Source organism: Scyliorhinus torazame, chromosome 2 (assembly GCF_047496885.1).
Source record: "Scyliorhinus torazame isolate Kashiwa2021f chromosome 2, sScyTor2.1, whole genome shotgun sequence".
Classification (NCBI taxonomy): Eukaryota; Metazoa; Chordata; class Chondrichthyes; order Carcharhiniformes; family Scyliorhinidae; genus Scyliorhinus; species Scyliorhinus torazame.
The window spans coordinates 361,679,633-361,696,816 of NC_092708.1; the positions used below are offsets into that span (position 1 = coordinate 361,679,633).

The 17,184-nt window shown below is 42.8% G+C and overlaps 1 protein-coding gene across 2 annotated transcripts in view; it reads left to right on the forward strand.

Annotated features, from left to right (window-relative positions):
- Nucleotides 1-17,184, forward strand: part of LOC140404135 (protein unc-79 homolog) — a 347,086-nt gene that overhangs the window by 189,461 nt on the left and 140,441 nt on the right. For both annotated transcript variants that reach the window (XM_072492555.1, XM_072492562.1), the window contains exons 28-32: nt 1,775-2,061; nt 3,115-3,297; nt 8,164-8,326; nt 9,189-9,338; nt 10,516-11,730. In XM_072492555.1, the coding sequence (XP_072348656.1) occupies nt 1,775-2,061; nt 3,115-3,297; nt 8,164-8,326; nt 9,189-9,338; nt 10,516-11,730 (1,998 nt within the window). The remainder of the gene's footprint in view (nt 1-1,774; nt 2,062-3,114; nt 3,298-8,163; nt 8,327-9,188; nt 9,339-10,515; nt 11,731-17,184) is intronic.

Here is a 17,184-nt window from a genome sequence, read left to right on the forward strand (position 1 = left end):
CCACAGCCAGAAGTTAACAGTTATTATTATACAGAATAATAAAACAGAGTTGTACCATCTACAACCGTGTTGGTTCGTTTGTATATCGGAACACCCAACACGACAAGTCCCACATCATAGAATCATAGCATTTTACAGTGCAGAAGGAGGTCATTCGGCAAATCGAGTCTGCACCGACCCTTGGAAATAGCACTCTACTTAAGCCCACGCCTCCACCCTATCCCTGTAATCCAGTCACACCACCTCATCTTTTGGACACTAAGGGGCCATTTAGCGTGGCCAATCCACCTAACCTGCACCTCTTTGGACTGTGGGAGGAAACCGGAGCACCCGGAGAAAACCCACGCAGATACGGGAAGAACGTGCAGACTCCACACAGTCACCCGAGGCCGGAATTGAACTCCGGTCCCTGGAACTGTGAGGCACCAGTGTTATCCACTGTGCCGCCATGCCACCATCTCCAAATGGTTGAACAACTGTTTGAGATAGGTTATGGGGTGTGGCCATGCTTTGGTCAAAGAATGGTTGAACTGCAGTCATTTTAATGCTAAATTGTACTGCTCAACATAGAATCCCTGCAGTATAGAAGAAGGCCATTTGGACCATTGAATCTGCACCGACCATCTGAAAGAGCACCCGACCTAGACCTATGCCCCCACCCTATCCCCATAACCCAATAACCCCACCTATCCTTTTTGGACACTAAGGGGCAATTTTGAAAGACCAATCCACCTAACCTGAACATCTTTGGACTGTGGGAGGTAACCCATGCAGACACGAGGAGAACGTACAAACTCCTCTTAGACAGTCACTCAAGGCTGGAATTGAACTTGGGTCCCTGGTGCTGTGATGCAGCAGTGCTAACCACTATGCAAACATGTCGCCCTCTGATAGCCTTAACAAGTTTTGGCAACCAATGTCTACCTAGTGATGAATTAAATCTGTGCTTCCCTACTGACCTACAACTGATTCAGCCTTTTTGGGAGAGTTATACACAGTCAGATTGGGCTAGAGCATGTAATATTGGAACCAAGTCAGCTGTCGGTGGCAAGCTGAGTAATCTGGGCCAGGGGAATTTCATAGTATCTAAGACACTATTGGAACTTAAACAGCAGGTAGGACCTTTGGACTTGCATTTTTCACGCTTGGCACCAGATAACCTTGCAAGGCAATGCTAACATGGGTTAGGTAGTCCCATCTGGAGATGTGGTGGGAAGGTGAATATGGGATTTTCTGCCCCCCCCCCCCCTCATAATGGCATGTTTTCCGGTGGTGGAGGAGGCTTCTCATTGGCCGTCAGAAGGATCTTCCGGTCCCACCATGACTGTGGTGTTTTGCATTGCACACTGGTCCTGCTGCCGGGGGGATGGGCTGGGAAATACCGCCCTAAGTCTTGGTTGTTGTCAAGCTGTGTCTCAGTTTCATGGACTTGGGTAAGTGGATTCTGTCCCAATGGACCATCTTGCTGCTGGCTTCAGCAAATCCGGGACACTAAATAATGGAGCATATTGTAATGTATGTAATCTATATATTTTGTATGATTAAAATGAACCATTCAGTTTCATGTAATATAAAGCAGCTAAATGAAATACCCATTTTATGATATTATTGTATTAATATACCATTTGTTAGCAACTTGTTTGGTATCTAAACCAAATGTTCACTTTAAGTGTCCTGACTATTTATATTAGTTTTGCATTTAGATTAAAAGTGCAGAGAGAATGTAAAACAAGAAGCCAGGAGAACTAAACATTGGGTCTTGTGCTACATTCAGGTCAGCATTCTTCGGAGGATGATGCAATTATTAAGGATCCTTTACCAGAGGATGCTGGGATTGATCATCAAACAGTCCATCAGCTAATCACAGTTCTAATGAAATTCATGGCAAAGGATAAAAGCAGTGCTGAAACTGATATCAGCAGTGCCAAAGCATTCAACACAGTAAAACGGCATCTATATGTGTTACTTGGCTATGACCAGCAGGAGGGGTGTTTCATGATTGCACCTCAGAAAATGCGAACGTCCACTTGCTTCAATGCCTTTATTGCTGGAATTGCTCAGGTAAAGTATGTCATGATCAAGGGTTTTATGATTGCAAAAATTCAGATGGCTTTCAGCCTTTATAAAGTTGTTTCATAAGTATGTCGAGGTGCTGAGAGTTAGATCTATTCTGGAATCCATGGAACTGTGCTTGACAAGATATTGTAAACTTCAGCTGTTATTTGCCCTCCTTAAAAGCACCACAAATTATAAAAGGGGAATTATGAACTGGCTTAACTTGCCTTTATACAATACATGCTTATGTAACTCTAGCTTGTTGCAAAATATTTCAAGGATTTGAACATTTGACCAGAAAAGCATTTGTCTCCTTGTTGGTTCAAGTACTTCAGCTGGTGAACTGAACAATCCACCAGATGGCACTCTTCAACAAAGCAGGAAATAGACTTTTGAGAATCATATCTGATCTGTTTCTCTCACGACATTAACTCAAGAAACTTAACAGAAATAATTATCTTACCAATATTAATTAAAACGTTGAGTTGTAATAATTATTTTTGATTAAAGTGAATTTAGTAATGAGCCCTTCTCCTACTTTGATAGAACTGAATCGCTGTATCCCAATAGCTCTTGAATTTTAAAGATTTTACCTAAACACATGTAGATCAGTGTGGTGAAGAATATAATTTTCATCTATTCCTGTATTCCCGGTATTACCTACACTGTTTGACGAATCTCCTTTTAAAAAAAACTATGAAATATCAATTTGTTTAGCTGTGTATATCGTTCACAAGCTTTCCATTCTCCCAGTTTGCAATTTAAACAGAATTTAAACATGTTTGGAGTGAAGTTTGGACAAGTTGGGATGCATGGGCAGGATTAGCAATGTGATGCTCATTTTCATGATTATATTTTAAGTTATATTTCAGTTGTCACCCAAAGTTTTCCAAAAATATGGGACCCATGAAACGAATGGTTGGCGTGGAATAATTCTCTTATGTGGCAATATGATAATTTACGGGAAGTAAACTACTTCACTGGCTTAACCAACTTGTTCACAGTTTGTAAAATAAGAAGTTACTAAATGTTTGATATTTAAAGCCATATTTCTTCTAGGTTATGGATTATAACATTAGTCTGGGCAAACAACTCCTTCCTCTGGTGGTGCAAGTGCTTAAATATTGCACTTGTCCACAGCTGCGCCACTACTTCCAGCAACCTCCACGCTGTTCTCTTTGGACTCTGAAACCTCATATCCGCCAGATGTGGCTGAAAGCTTTGCTCGTGATTCTGTACAAGGTACAACTATTTATTCAACCAAATGTACATTGCAGCCTTGACTCGGGTGACAACCTCTCCACAATACTGCATGGAAATTATGTGATGGAAATTGTCATGAGAAAGACAACGCTATTTGGTTGTAAACCTTTAATAATGCACAAATATAGTTGAAACGTTGATTATGTTTTTCTGCACTGAGTTAAAAGTCACCAGCTAGGCAGTTATTGATTAAATCAAAGTGTAGTGTAATAGTACCTTATATTAGTATTGTGTTAGCACTATCACATTTCTCAAATCATCACACCTTTGGCTTTCAAGACACCAACTATTGATTTTTCAATGATGTACTATTGTTTGAGAGGCATTACATCTCCGAACATAGGATGCTATTTCAGATCTTTTGTGAATAATTAAGTTAAAGATATGCCTTTGGTATAGCTGCCATGAGGAATGTAGGTACCCTTTTGTAAATATTACCACCAACTACTATTGGCATGTTATTCTCTCATTTCTTCAGTATTTCAAAGAAGTCCTTGACAGAGTTCCAAATCTAAGTAGAAGTCAGGAGGGAGTTTGCTCAGCCTATTGCGATTGACATTTTTTTGTTAGACATTATCTTTTCCTGGCACTGAAGCAGTTATTATACTACCTGCCACTTACTGGCGCTACACTACATTCTGTGGTGTGTAATCCTTGTGAAGTCGAGACTTTGTCTTCACAAGGTCTGTGTGGTAATCATTCCTATCAATGTAATTGTGGACAGATGGGCCTGGGAGATCTCTTCCTCATATTGATGCCTTCATCACCTGGTGCAGGCATAGCCTGGTAGCAGTGTCCTTCAGTACATGGCCAGATTGCCAGCAGTATAACTTTCAAGTCACCTTTGGTGGTGGTATTTGTGCTTGCTTCCTTCAGAGATTTCTTCAAGTGACGTCCAACATGGTGGAGTGCTAATTCATTGGTTAAGGGGAGGAGGTAACTAGTAATCAACAGGAAGCTTACTTACCAGTGTTAGACCTGAACATCAGATGGTCCAGGGTCAGCATTGAGGCCCAAGCCCACCCAACTATATACTACAGCTGTACACACTTTTGGCCCGTACATCCTGTCAATGGAATCTTGAATGACATGAACCAGGGCCAGGACCGGCAGACTCCACCTTCCAGCAACATCAACAATCTCACTCTGCAGGTCACCCTATGGCTTCACACACCTTTGGTTATCAATCAGCAGCAACCTTTCACCTGATGCCAAAATTAACATGAGGATTGCCAAGTCCACAGCTGTCATAACAAAGTTGATAAGGCACATGTGGAACAACATCAAACTTATCTGAAAATACAGAGCTCCACCTGTACCAGGCTTGTATTCTCAGCATCCTCCTTTACAGTGGTGATGCGTGGATAACTTGAGCAAGCCAAGAAAAGCAGTTGCACAGCTTACACCTCTGCTTTCTCTGACCTGTGGTGCCCAGATTGGGCATCTCCTGGCAGGACAGAGTGTTGCATGTGAGAGTACACCAGCGTGCAGGAATCCTGGGTCATGTGCGCCGAATGGATGATGGCTACATTCCCATGGCTACATTCCCAAAGACATGCTCTATGGAAGGCTTGCTATAGGCATGAGACCAACAGGCCGCCCACGCCTGCGATACAAGGACGTCTGCAAATGAGACCTCAAGTTGACTGGGATCAAGTTGATGCATGGGAGGCCTTGCTGCTGACTCGGCGCCTGGAGACCAGCAGTAGGAAGGATTTGGAGAAAGCAGAGGACAAGAGCAATAACACGATTGTGGAAAAGCAAGCCCGACGGAAGGAAAAAACATCAGCTGACCTCAGGCCAATGCAATTCATCTATAATAAAGGCAAAACACTGTGGGTGCTGGAAATCTGAAATAAAAACAGAAAATACTGTATAAACTCAGCAGGTTTGGCAGCATCTGTGGGGAGAGAACACAGTTAACGTTTCGAGCATACATGGCTCAAAACCTGTAGAAGGGTCATATGGACTCATAACGTTATTTCTCTCCACTAATGCCATTCATCTGTGCTAGCTGTGGAAGGGATTGTCACTCATGAATCGGCCTCGACAACCACAACAGATGATGTTCAGTCCAATGATAACGTACACCCAGATGCAATCCATTGTCTCCCAAGACAGACGGATGCCTACTACTGTCATGTTAATGGGACATTATATACCCACAGCTAGCGATGAGGGATATTAGATGTTAGGGTGATAGATATCTTTGTGAGTATGTCAGGTTGTTGCTTGACTAGCATTTGGGACAACGGTTACCGCGTGAACACCTATTTCCAGATATCAGTGATGGGCTCTTTGCAAAATAGACTGGACTGGGACTAACTGAACATTTAGTAATCTAATTTTTGGGATGGAATTCAGATCTGTAATACTTTTACAACTGAGTGGCTTTCTAGGCCAATTCAAAAAAAAAAATCAGCAACACATTGTGGGACTGACATCACATTAAGGCAAAACTCGATAGCTGTGGCATTTTTTGTTTTTTCAAGGATATTAGTGAATCAGTTGGTTTTTAATGAGAATAATGCAGCATTGATGGAAAGCTCTAAATCATCACTGGGGCTGATTTAGCACACTGGGCTAAATATCTGGCTTTTAAAGCAGACCAAGGCAGGCCAGCAGCACAGTTCAATTCCCATACCAGCCTCCCCGAACAGACACCAGAATGTGGCGACTAGGGGCTTTTCACAGTAACTTCATTTAAAGCCTACTTGTGACAAGAAGCAATTTTCATTTCATTTCATTGAATAAGAGAGCAGAAGACCATTTATCGTATAATATATGCGCTGGTGATAAATCCTTATTGGAATCTTCTAATCTAACCCAATCCATCCATACATTTATCCAAATATCTTTTAAATTTATGTTCATGACTCTGCCTCATGAGTTATTGTTGATAAATTGTTCCATAAAATAACCTGAATGAAAATTATTCTCCAAATATTTTTGTTGCATTCTTCTTGTGGTCCATGCTTTCATACTGATATTTCATAAACCTGTAATAGCAAGCTTTCACTCTTAAAGCCCGCGTAATGCAAAAACTCTCTATTTGATCCCATTAGCCTGCTCGGTTTTGGTGAAAAAGTGTAGTTTTGAATCTCTCTTCATTACTATGACCACTTATTCCTAGTATCATTCTGCTGGACGGTTGGTGCAATGTCTCCATGGCTATAATATCTCTCCTATAATAGGTGTCCCGGTCAACCTTTGAACTAACAATGCCTCGATAACCCAATTTACCTAAATTCCTTGTTTTTATACTGAATCCAATTCACTCCACACAATATTAACAAATGACTGAAGGGACTGGATGCAGCAAAGATTATGGGCCCTGACAACAGGCTGGGGAGTGGTTGTTCACCTGCTCTTGTCTCTGGGAAGGGATTCACAAATGACTGAAGGGACTGGATGAGGCAAAGGCTATGGGTCTGGCAACATATATTAATCGCTGGCATACTTCTTCCCCGCCCCCCCAAATTAATCTCTGGCATACCTCTTTTTCCCCTCCCCCAAATTAATCACTGACATACCCCTTCCCCCGCCCCCAACATTGTACTTCTTCCCCCTTCTGACATCCATTGCCAGCATCACTCCCTCAATCTCCACTCTACCCTGCCCACTACACATCCCTCCAGGGCTATACCTGCTCTGCGCCCTTGGATGGATCCCCTTGACTGCCTCACACCTGGCCAAATCTGTTGTAAAACTCGCTGATGTGATGTCATGCTGGCGAGGTATGAATATTTAGTGAAGGGGATCATGTGGCAGGAGGCCGCTAATAGCATTTAAATGTATCAAAATTCATTAAAATGAAGTACAGACTCTTTGTGGATATGAATCTCGTGATAGCTGCAGCGAGGTGTGGGGAAAATCAGGAACCCCAACCTCTCGGCCAACATTGCGTTTCCTGATTTTCGCGAGACTTTCTGCCCTCACCAGTGACCCCGTGGGCGGAAAGTGCGTCCTCAAGATTTCACTCACAGTCTTCTTTCATTTCTAAGATCATACTTGGTATCATAAGACCTTGAGGTTTTGACATTGATTTTACCATGTTTGAGCCCCATCATTTTACCATACATGGTAAAATTAAAGGCTTGATAGCATCTTGAGTAATCTCGGTACCGAACTTAAAAATAATGAGCAGACATGAAGGAGAAACTTGCAGTGGGGGAAAAGGCAAAAAGTGCTTTATGCAATGCTAACCTGTGGAAAACATTTTGGTTAAAGGGGCACCTAATGTGGTTTTTGAAGTAGATTTGCCCCTCAAATCTACTGCATGTTTTGCAAAAAAAATGGCAAAGTAAAAGAACATCTAATATGCTTAGATTTTCAGAAAGCCATTAAGTTGATGTTCTTCTCAAGCATATAATGTTATATGGTCTCATTGGCTAACTTGTCACCTTCAGAGAAAATTAGTTTGACAACAAAGAAAGAGGGAAATTAATAAATTCATACATTTCTATGGGAAGAGGTAGTGGCAGAGCAGAGTTGATTTTTTCAAACATTTGAGCCGACTGCTATTGTTCACACATCATAAATGATATGGAGAGGAAGGACCTGATTTGATTGATTTGATTTATTGTCACATGTACTGAAGTACAGTGAAAAGTACACAGTACGTACATAGTAGACAAAAAAAAAGAATAATCGGCAGAGAATATTGACAAATGGTACATCTACAAACAGTTGATGTTACATCATCTTATACTCCTCTTTCAAGTTTACAATGGGAGCAAGTAGCTTCTGTGATGAGAAAGGAATGGAAAAAAACATTTATTTTAAAATGTAGGCATTTTATCATTTATATGTATGTTGTACTAACTTTCTTTATTTTACTTCTAGTATCCCTACAGGGACTCTGATTTCAGCAAGATTGTACTGCATCTGATCTATATCACGATTAATACGCTAAATGCACAATACCACAGCTGTAAACCCCATCCCACTGCTGGACCCCTTTACAGTGATAATAGTAATATTAGCAAATACAGCGAAAAAGAAAAAGGTATGATCAACTATAAAGTGAATATATTTTAAAAAATCTTTGCTGACTTTTATAAAGCATAAAGATGAACTCATACCTTTTGATTTGTGTGGAAGTTTTATTAATCTACCTTGGAGTTTAAAGCCTGGAGGGGTTACAAATGGTCTAATGTATTTGCCATATTATAGAACACTACAGCTTCCAATATAGTTTTGATTATTTTCCTCCTGCCTAATTATTGTCTTAATCTCTTCATGTCTTCTTGCCGATGCACCTTCTCAGGTTGAGATCATAGGCCGGCGATCTGTTTCAAGACCTCTGTCAATGCCAGTGCTCCTGGTTCCAACCTGGTAGTTGCATGATTCAATGATAATGGAGATGCTGGATAATCATAGCAATCAGACTCTTCAATTAATTTATAATTGATAAAAATGAAGGTGGAGGCTTTTGAGAACCAAAGGCTCAAAGTCAACTTTTTCCTCGCAGGCATGCACAAACCACATGTCCTGTAGCAAATTACTCATCTGCTGCATCACAAAATTTATTTTCTGACAGAAATCTCTCTAATTTGATTTGACCATCATTTTATCCTCCCCTTGGGGAAAAATACTCATGCCCTAAATAATTATTAGGAAATTACCATTAGAAAATGATGGGCACTGTAAATTTTATTACTCCGAGAAATTGTATGTTGATGCATAGGTGGAGACTGATCTTGTGAAGCCAAGCTATGTTTTAAACAAGAAACCTATTTTGGTTGTTTCTTTGGCACTTTGATGTCAAATAAGCAGTTTCTGCAAGTGCAAGCAGTTATTGAAGTGTCTGTAATATTTAGACCCGTCTGCAGAGTATTTTGATGCTTCATTTTTTTCCCCTTGGCCAGAAGAAGATAGTGTATTCGATGAATCAGATGTACATGACACCCCAACTGGAGCTTGCAACAAGGAACCACAAACCTTTTTTGCACGACTGAAGAGGATAGGGGGGAGTAAATCGGTAAAATATCAACCAGTCGAGATGAATGCACAGAAGAGTAAGTTTTTCTTCTCCTTTGCAGGAGAAAAATATGGCTGTCAGAGGTAATTCATCATTACATGCCAACAGAGTAGAAAGCCTGTGATCTTGCGAGCTTTCCATCCTCTGCACACCTGTCAGGAAATAGCCAAAGCACCTTTGACCTTGATGTGCTCCTATTTCCTGCATGTGCAAGCTGGCAAGCATAGTGACTTAAAATGTGGCCAGCGTAACCAGAATGGTGGCGATATGTCAAATCGTTTGATTTTAAAGTTCCGCCCCGTCCATGCCAGTGTTGTCCACAACCCCCCAAAAATCTTTTAAAAAGTCAGTAAGGCAGTTTCTCCATCTCCTTATGCACTGAACAACAACACCTCGGTATGATGGGGCTATCCAATTCCAACAATAATAATAATAATCTTTATTATTGTCACAGGTAGGCTTACATTAACACTGCAATGAGGTTACTGTAAAAATCTGGTAGTTACCACATTCCGGCGCCTGTTCGGGTACACAGAGGGAGAATTCAGAATGTCCAATTCACCTAACAAGCACGTCTTTCAGGACCAGTGGGAGGAAACCGGAGCACCCGGAGGAAACCCACACAGACACTGGGAGAATGTGCAGACTCCGCAGAGACCCAAGCTGGGAATCGAACCCAGGACCCTGGCGCTGTGAAGCAACAGTGCTTACCACTGTGCTACCGTGCTGCCAGACTGCTAGATTTCCAAAAGTAAATAGAGGTTAATGTTATTGACAGCACAATGGCCTACATCAGGTTGTCCAACCTATGTCCCAGGGCTCAACACCCTCACATCTGAAGCAGGTTATATTTCTCATTTGCTGGCATGCCATGTTTGAATTTTATGGCCCTGAATGTTTGGAATAGTATGGAAATTCTTAGTATTGTTGCCTCAATGGTGAATAAATAATGAATCAGAACATGCATATCTGTTTGTACCCTCAATTTGGGATGAATGCAAACACATAAGTAAATGAAGTTAAATTTTACATATGCCTGGATAGTACCCATTAGTTCAGCACCTATCCGCTCTGTAAGTTCTATTTAATGTGGAAAAAGTGTGTGTATGATTTGTACATTTTGTAACTAATAATGTGTAATTGCGAATTTTGTTGGGTTTAATTGAAATTGCATGTATAAATTCCTTTTGTAACCTTAATGCTTTTTCCTTTAGGCTCCGAGATAGAGCTGTCAGAATACAGAGATTCCAGCCTTTTGCCGGACAGTATAATGCGCTGTGGTACATCTCCGCAATTGCAGGAGGCTGTTGCTCAAAAGAAAAAAATGTATGCAATGAAGCAGCAGTCACTTGACATAGGAAATGCAGATTCTGCCCTATACTCTTTAGATGAACATCGCAGAAAGTCGTGTCTGGATAGATGTGAATCTGGAAGACAACCAAGCTTTCCCTCCTGCTATCCTCCGATGGAAAGCATGTATAGAAGGCCAGAGCTGGATTTGTCTGTCAGTGCAGAAATTGGAGAACTTCAGGAAAGGTCTTCATCTGCAGAAGACTCTCAAGAAGGGAAGCGTCCAGTTATACCAGAAGTCAGACTCAGTTGTACAGAAACATTTGAGGTCAAACTTGACTCTCCTGAGAAGCATCTTTCCTTCCATAAAGAAGAAAACAACCTGATTGACTTATCTTCTGACTCATCTTCTGCCCATGAGAAGCAGTCAATTCTATCAAGTTCTGATAGTGATTCACTGGTTTTCGTGCCTCTCCCTCCTCTCAGAATTGTAGAGAGTGACGAGGAATATGAAATGCAGAATACCCCTAATAACAAACCAAATGGGAAAACTAATTCAATAAGTCCCAATACTGCATCACTTAGCTTGAATGTCACACCAGTTGTAAAAGTCAATGTTGAAGATTGCTCAAAAGACTCAAAATGTCTGGATTTTGGTAATACCTCTTTGCTAGATACTGAGAACATTTTATCAATAGCTCTTACAGATGAAAAAGACTTTGAAAATTTAACACCACAGAAAAATTCAAACTGTTCTGGTTGTGAAAGTCCACTAACCCTTAAACAGAAACGGGAAAACCTCAAGAAATCATCTGCTGTGCTCGAACTATCGCAGGATGATACTGATGACCTACATAGAGATGAAATTAAATATGAAAGCCCATTACCAAGCCCCATGGTTAAAACGGTATTTCTCAAACTTCCTACGGAAATTGAACAGAATGAAAGGTCAAACGCAGAGCTGTCTACCGATAAAGATACTGACCAAAAAGATGAAAGTGGTGAAGAAACAGAATTCAAAATCCAGATTGTCCCACGGCAGAAGAAGCAAAGGAAGATTGCAGTAAGTGCTATTCAGAGGGAATACCTTGACATCTCCTTCAACATTTTGGACAGAATTGGAGATCAGAGAGACACTGGTAAGGATTTAAGATGCGTTCATCTTGGTGTCACAGCCAAATCTGTTTCAACATGTGGTGATTCCATGTGTTTCCCAGTGGGCATTTTTTACTCTTTGATTAAGTAACTTGTGAGAAGGCACAACAGTTGAAAGTTGTGAGTCCAAATTGTTTACAATCTGAAACCAGTAAATAAATTTAACTTGTGTAAATGTAGCAAACTGAATCAAACCAGAAAGAATTGGACTTAAAAAAAAAGATATTTCATGTGTGTGTAAATAGGTGCAGCGATGGCATGCATCATATTTGTCTTGCACAGAAATGTCACCTTTATAATTCTAATTTATTTATCTTACTCTGAGCTTTCATTATTATGATATTAAATTGGCTACATGCTTGTTTTGAAGCAGCTATTTAAAAACAGCACTAGTTATCAATAACTAAGGATTTTGTTATTGACCATCAAGAAAATCAGACATTGCATCATGATCTATTGATTAACATTTCAAAAAAATATAGGGCGCAATTCTCCGGCCTCGTTGCGCTTTTGCTCGAGTGAAACGACGATGGTGAATAGTGGGAGAGGCCGAAAACAAAAACCGTGCCAGATGGCAAACAATTTGTGATGTAACTGGCCTGCAACCATATGCAAAATCAGGATCTCGCCGTAGCGTGGCGAAAAAACAATTATCACCACTTAAACCCCTGTGAGAGTGTTGTACCTTAATGCGCGCGGTATACGGAACAAGCCACTGTGAGATGTGGCAGATCCGTGACGCTGCCAGCGTTCCGGGCGACTATGTCTGCAGGAAGTGTACCCAATGGCAGCTTTTCAGAGACTGCGTGGTTTGGTTGGAGCAGCGTCATAGATAAGAGTCATAGAAATGTGGTCACACCCAAGGTGCAGGCATACAGATGGGTGACTGCTAGAAAGGGCAGGCAGTGAATGCAGGAATCCTCTGTGGCTGTCCCCCTCTAACAGGTATACCATTTTGGAAACTGTTGGGGGGATAGCCGATCAGGGGGAAACAACAACAGCCAGAACAGGACCACAGCTAGCCCTGTTGCTTAGCAGGGGAGGGAAAAGTGCAGGAGAGCGATCGTTATAGGGGATTCTATAGTAAGGGGCACAGCTTCTGTGGACGTGAAAGAGACTCCAGGATGGTATGTTGCCTCCCTGGTGCCAGGGTCAAGGATGTCTCTGAATGAACACAGGATATCCTGAAGGGGGAGGGTGAACAGCCAGAGGTCGTAGTACACATAGGTACTAACGACATAGGCTGGAAGAGTGATAAAGTCCTGCAGAAGGAGTTCAGTGAGTGAGGCTGTAAGCTAAAAAGTAGGACGTCTAGGGTTGTAATCTCAGGATTACTCCCTGTGCCACGTGCCAGTGAGGCTACAAATAAGAGGATAGTGCACCTAAACCAGTGGTGTAGGAGGGGGGGTTTCAGATTTTTGGACCATTGGGATCTCTTTCAGGGCAGGTGGGACCTGTACAAGAAGGACGAGTTGCATCTAAACTCGAGAGGTACCAATATCCTGGCTGGGAGGTTTGCTAGAGTCACTCGGGAAGATTTAAACTAGTATGGCAGGGGTGTGAGAACCAGAGCATTAGCTTAGAAGGTGCAATAACTGAAGGCGAAATAGAGAACAAAAATAGGGGAACAACATCACCCTCAGGCAGAGCGAAAAAGGTGACAAGTGTGAGAAGGGAGGTGGCCAATGCAGGACTGAGGGTGTTGTACCTTAATGCGCGAAGTATACGGAACAAGGTAAATGTGCTTGTTGCGCACATTGAAATTGGCCGGTATGATGTTGTGTGCATCACAGAGACATGGCTGCAAGGAGGTCAAGGGCTGGGATCTAAATATACATGAATATGTGTCTTATCGAAAGGACAGGCAGATGGGCAAAGTTAGTAAGGAATGAAGTTAAATTGATAGCAAGGAGCGATATAGGGTCAGAAGGCATAGAATCTTTGTGGGTAGAGTTGAGGAATCGCAAAGGTAAAAAGACCCTGATGGGAGTTACGTACAGCCCCCCTAGCAGTAGTCAGGATGTGGGGCAAAAAATAAATCAAGAGATAGAAAAGGCATATAAGAAAGGCAATATTACAATAATAATCATGGGGACTTCAATGTGGAGGTGGACTGGGAAAATCAGGTTGGTAGTGGATCCCAAGAAAAGGAATTTGTGGTATGTCTGAGAGATGTTTTTTTGGAGCAGCATGTGACAGAGCCTACTAAGGAACAGGCAATTCTGGATTTGGTGATGTGTAATGAGCAGACTTGATTCGGGAACTTAAGGTGAAGGAACCCTTAGGGAGCAGTGACCACAATATGATAGAATTTACCCTGCAGTTTGAGAGGGAGAAGCTGGAATCAGATGTAATGGTATGACAATTAAATAAGGGTTACTACAAAAACATGAGGGAGGGGCTGGCCAGAGTTGATTGGAAAAGGAGCCTAGCAGGGAAGACAGTAGAACAACAATGGCAGGAGTTTTTGGGGGTTATTCAGGAGGCACAACAGAAATTCATCCCAAGGAGGAGGAAACCATGGTTGACGAGGGAAGTCGAGGACAGCATAAAAGAAAAAGCATACCAAGTGGCAAGGATTAGTAGGAAGCCAGAGGATTGGAAATCCTTTAAAAGCGAGCAGAGGACAACTAAAAAAGCAATAAGGGGAGAGAAGATGAAATATGAGTGCAAGCCATATAGTAATATGAAAGAAGATAGGAAGAATTTTTTTCAATATATAAAAGGTACGAGAGAGGCAAAAATAGACCGTGGAAAATGTGGCTGGAGAAGTAATAATAGGAAACAAAGAAATGGCAGAGGAATTGAATATTACTTTGCATCAGACTTCATGGTGGAAGACACTAGTGGAATGCCAGAGCTCCAGGAGAATCAGGGGGCAGGGGTTAGTGCAGTGGCCATCGCTAAGAGAAGGTTCTGGGGAAATTGAAAGGCCTGTAGGTGGATAAGTCACCTAGACTAGATGGACTAAAAGAGATAGCTGAGGAGACTCTGGAAGCGTTGGTGGTGATCTTTCAGGAATCACTGGAGGCAGGAAGGGTCCCAGAGGACGAGAAACTAGCTAATGTAACACTGCTGTGAAGGGAGGAAGGCAGAAGACGGGAAATTATAGGCCAGTTAACCTGACTTCGGTCATTGGTAAGATCTTAGAGGCCATTATCAAAGATGAGATCGTGGAGTGCTTGGAAGTGCATGATAAAATAGGACTGAGTCAGCACAGCTTTGTCAAAGGGAGGTCATGTCTGACAAATCTGTTAGAGTTCTTTGAGGAGGTAACAAGGAAGTTGGACAAAGGAGAACCAGTATATGCGATTTATTTAGATTTCCAGAAGGCCTTTGACAAGGTGGAACATAGGAGATTGTTAAATAAGTTAAGATCCCATGGTGTTAAGGGTAAGATGGATAGAGGATTGGCTGACTGGCAGAAGGCAGAGAGTGGGAATAAAGGGATCTTTTTCAGGATGGCAGCCAGTGACAAGTGGTGTGCCTCAGGGGTCTGTGCTGGGATCACAACTTTTGACAATATACATTAATGATCTGGAAGAATGAACTGAAGGCACTGTTGCTAAGTTTGCAGATGATACAAAGATCTGTAGAGGGACAGGTAGTATTGAGGAAGTAAGGGGGCTGCAGAAGGATTTGGACAGGCTAGGAGAGTGGGCAATCAAGTGGCAGATAAAATACAATGTGGAAAAGTGTGAGGTTATGCACTTTGGAAGGAGGAATGGAGGCATAGACTATTTTCTAAATAGGGAAATGCTTAGGAAATCAGAAGCACAAAGGGACTTGGGAGTCCTTGTTCATGATTCTCTTAAGGTTAACGTGCAGGTTTAGTCGGCAGTTAGAAAGGCAAATGCAATGTTAGCACATGTCAAGAGGGCTAGAATACAAGACCAGGGATGTACTTCTGAGGCTATATAAGGCTTTGGCCAGACCCCATTTGGAGTATTGTGAGCAGTTTTGGGCCCCATGTCTAAGGATGTGCTGGCTTTGGAAAAGATCCAGAGGACATTCACAAGAATGATCCCTGGAATGAACAGCTTTTCGTATGAGGAACGATTGAGGACTCTGGGTCTGTACTTGTTGGAGTTTAGAAGGATGAGGGGGGATCTTATTCAAACTTACAGGATATTGGGAGGCCTGGATAGAGTGGACGTGGAGAGGATATTTCCACTTGCAGGAAAAACTAGAAGCAGAGGACACAATCTCAGACTAAAGGGATGATCCTTTAAAACAGAGATGAGGAGGAATTTCTTCAGCCAGAGGGTGGTGAATCTGTGGAACTCTTTGCTGCAGAAGGCTGTGGAGGTCAAATCACCGAGTGTCTTTAAGACGGAGATAGATAGGTTCTTGATTACTAAGGGGATCAGGGGTTATGGGGAGAAGGCAGGAGAATACGGATAAGAAAAATATCAGCCATGATTGAATGGTGGAGCAGACTCGATGGGCCGAGTGGCCTAATTCTGCTCCTATGTTTTATGGTCTAAGCCCTATTTCCATACAATTAACAGGAGCGACCCCATATTCAACAGCCTCCCGTGATTCATTGCCTCCCCAGTAAGTGATCACAGATTAGTCCTCCTTTTGAAAAATGTGAACCTTGCGGAAGGGCTTCTCTGGGGAGGTGAGTAGCCGTCTTTGCTCAATGACAAAGAACCTGGGGGCACTGGACTTGACACCCCAGTGCTCGGCGGGGGATTGGGGACCAGCGGCTGGGTTGGGGAGACGTGGGCGCGCCCTCCGGAGTGGTGGGCCACCATGAGAGGGGGTGCGAAGGGGAACCACGTGCAACACCAGCATGCCAACCCCTGGATTGTGCATTACCAATCCCGGGGGCAGCCCTAGTCCCTACCCGCCTGCCCCACCCATTAACCCCCACCGACTGCCAAGACCTCTGGCCATGTGGCTGAAGGCTATTGCTGACACAAAATTGGCAAGCATGGTTAAGTGAGCACTTCACGCAACCCCAAGTGGATTCCTGAGATTGGGCGGGCCATGTAGCATGCTGGAGTCATTGCCTAGCATCCCAATCACACCTTGATGCATGGACACTGTGCTTGCACACTGCGGGAAGGAACACCACACACACAGCAGCCAACATCCGAGCACCCAGGGGATGGGACAGGGGGTAAGTCCACGGCCGGAGGGTGGGTGAGTGCTACGTGCTGGGGGGAGATGCCTGGAGAGCATGGGTCAAGGGCTCGGAGGTCAGACCGCATTGCAGAAGAAAGTGACAGAGGCGTCATACTGATTGTGCGCAAGGGTTTTTAATGTTTCATAGGTGTCCAATAATTCTGCACTCCCGATGGTGCTGCCCCACTCTCCCCACCATCCCCTCACCCCACCCCCCAAAATCCTACCTACCCCGCACCCCCTCCCCCGTCCCCTGGTGCCCTCAGTGATCTCAATGTACTTAACCTTCCTAGCTCTACCGCTAT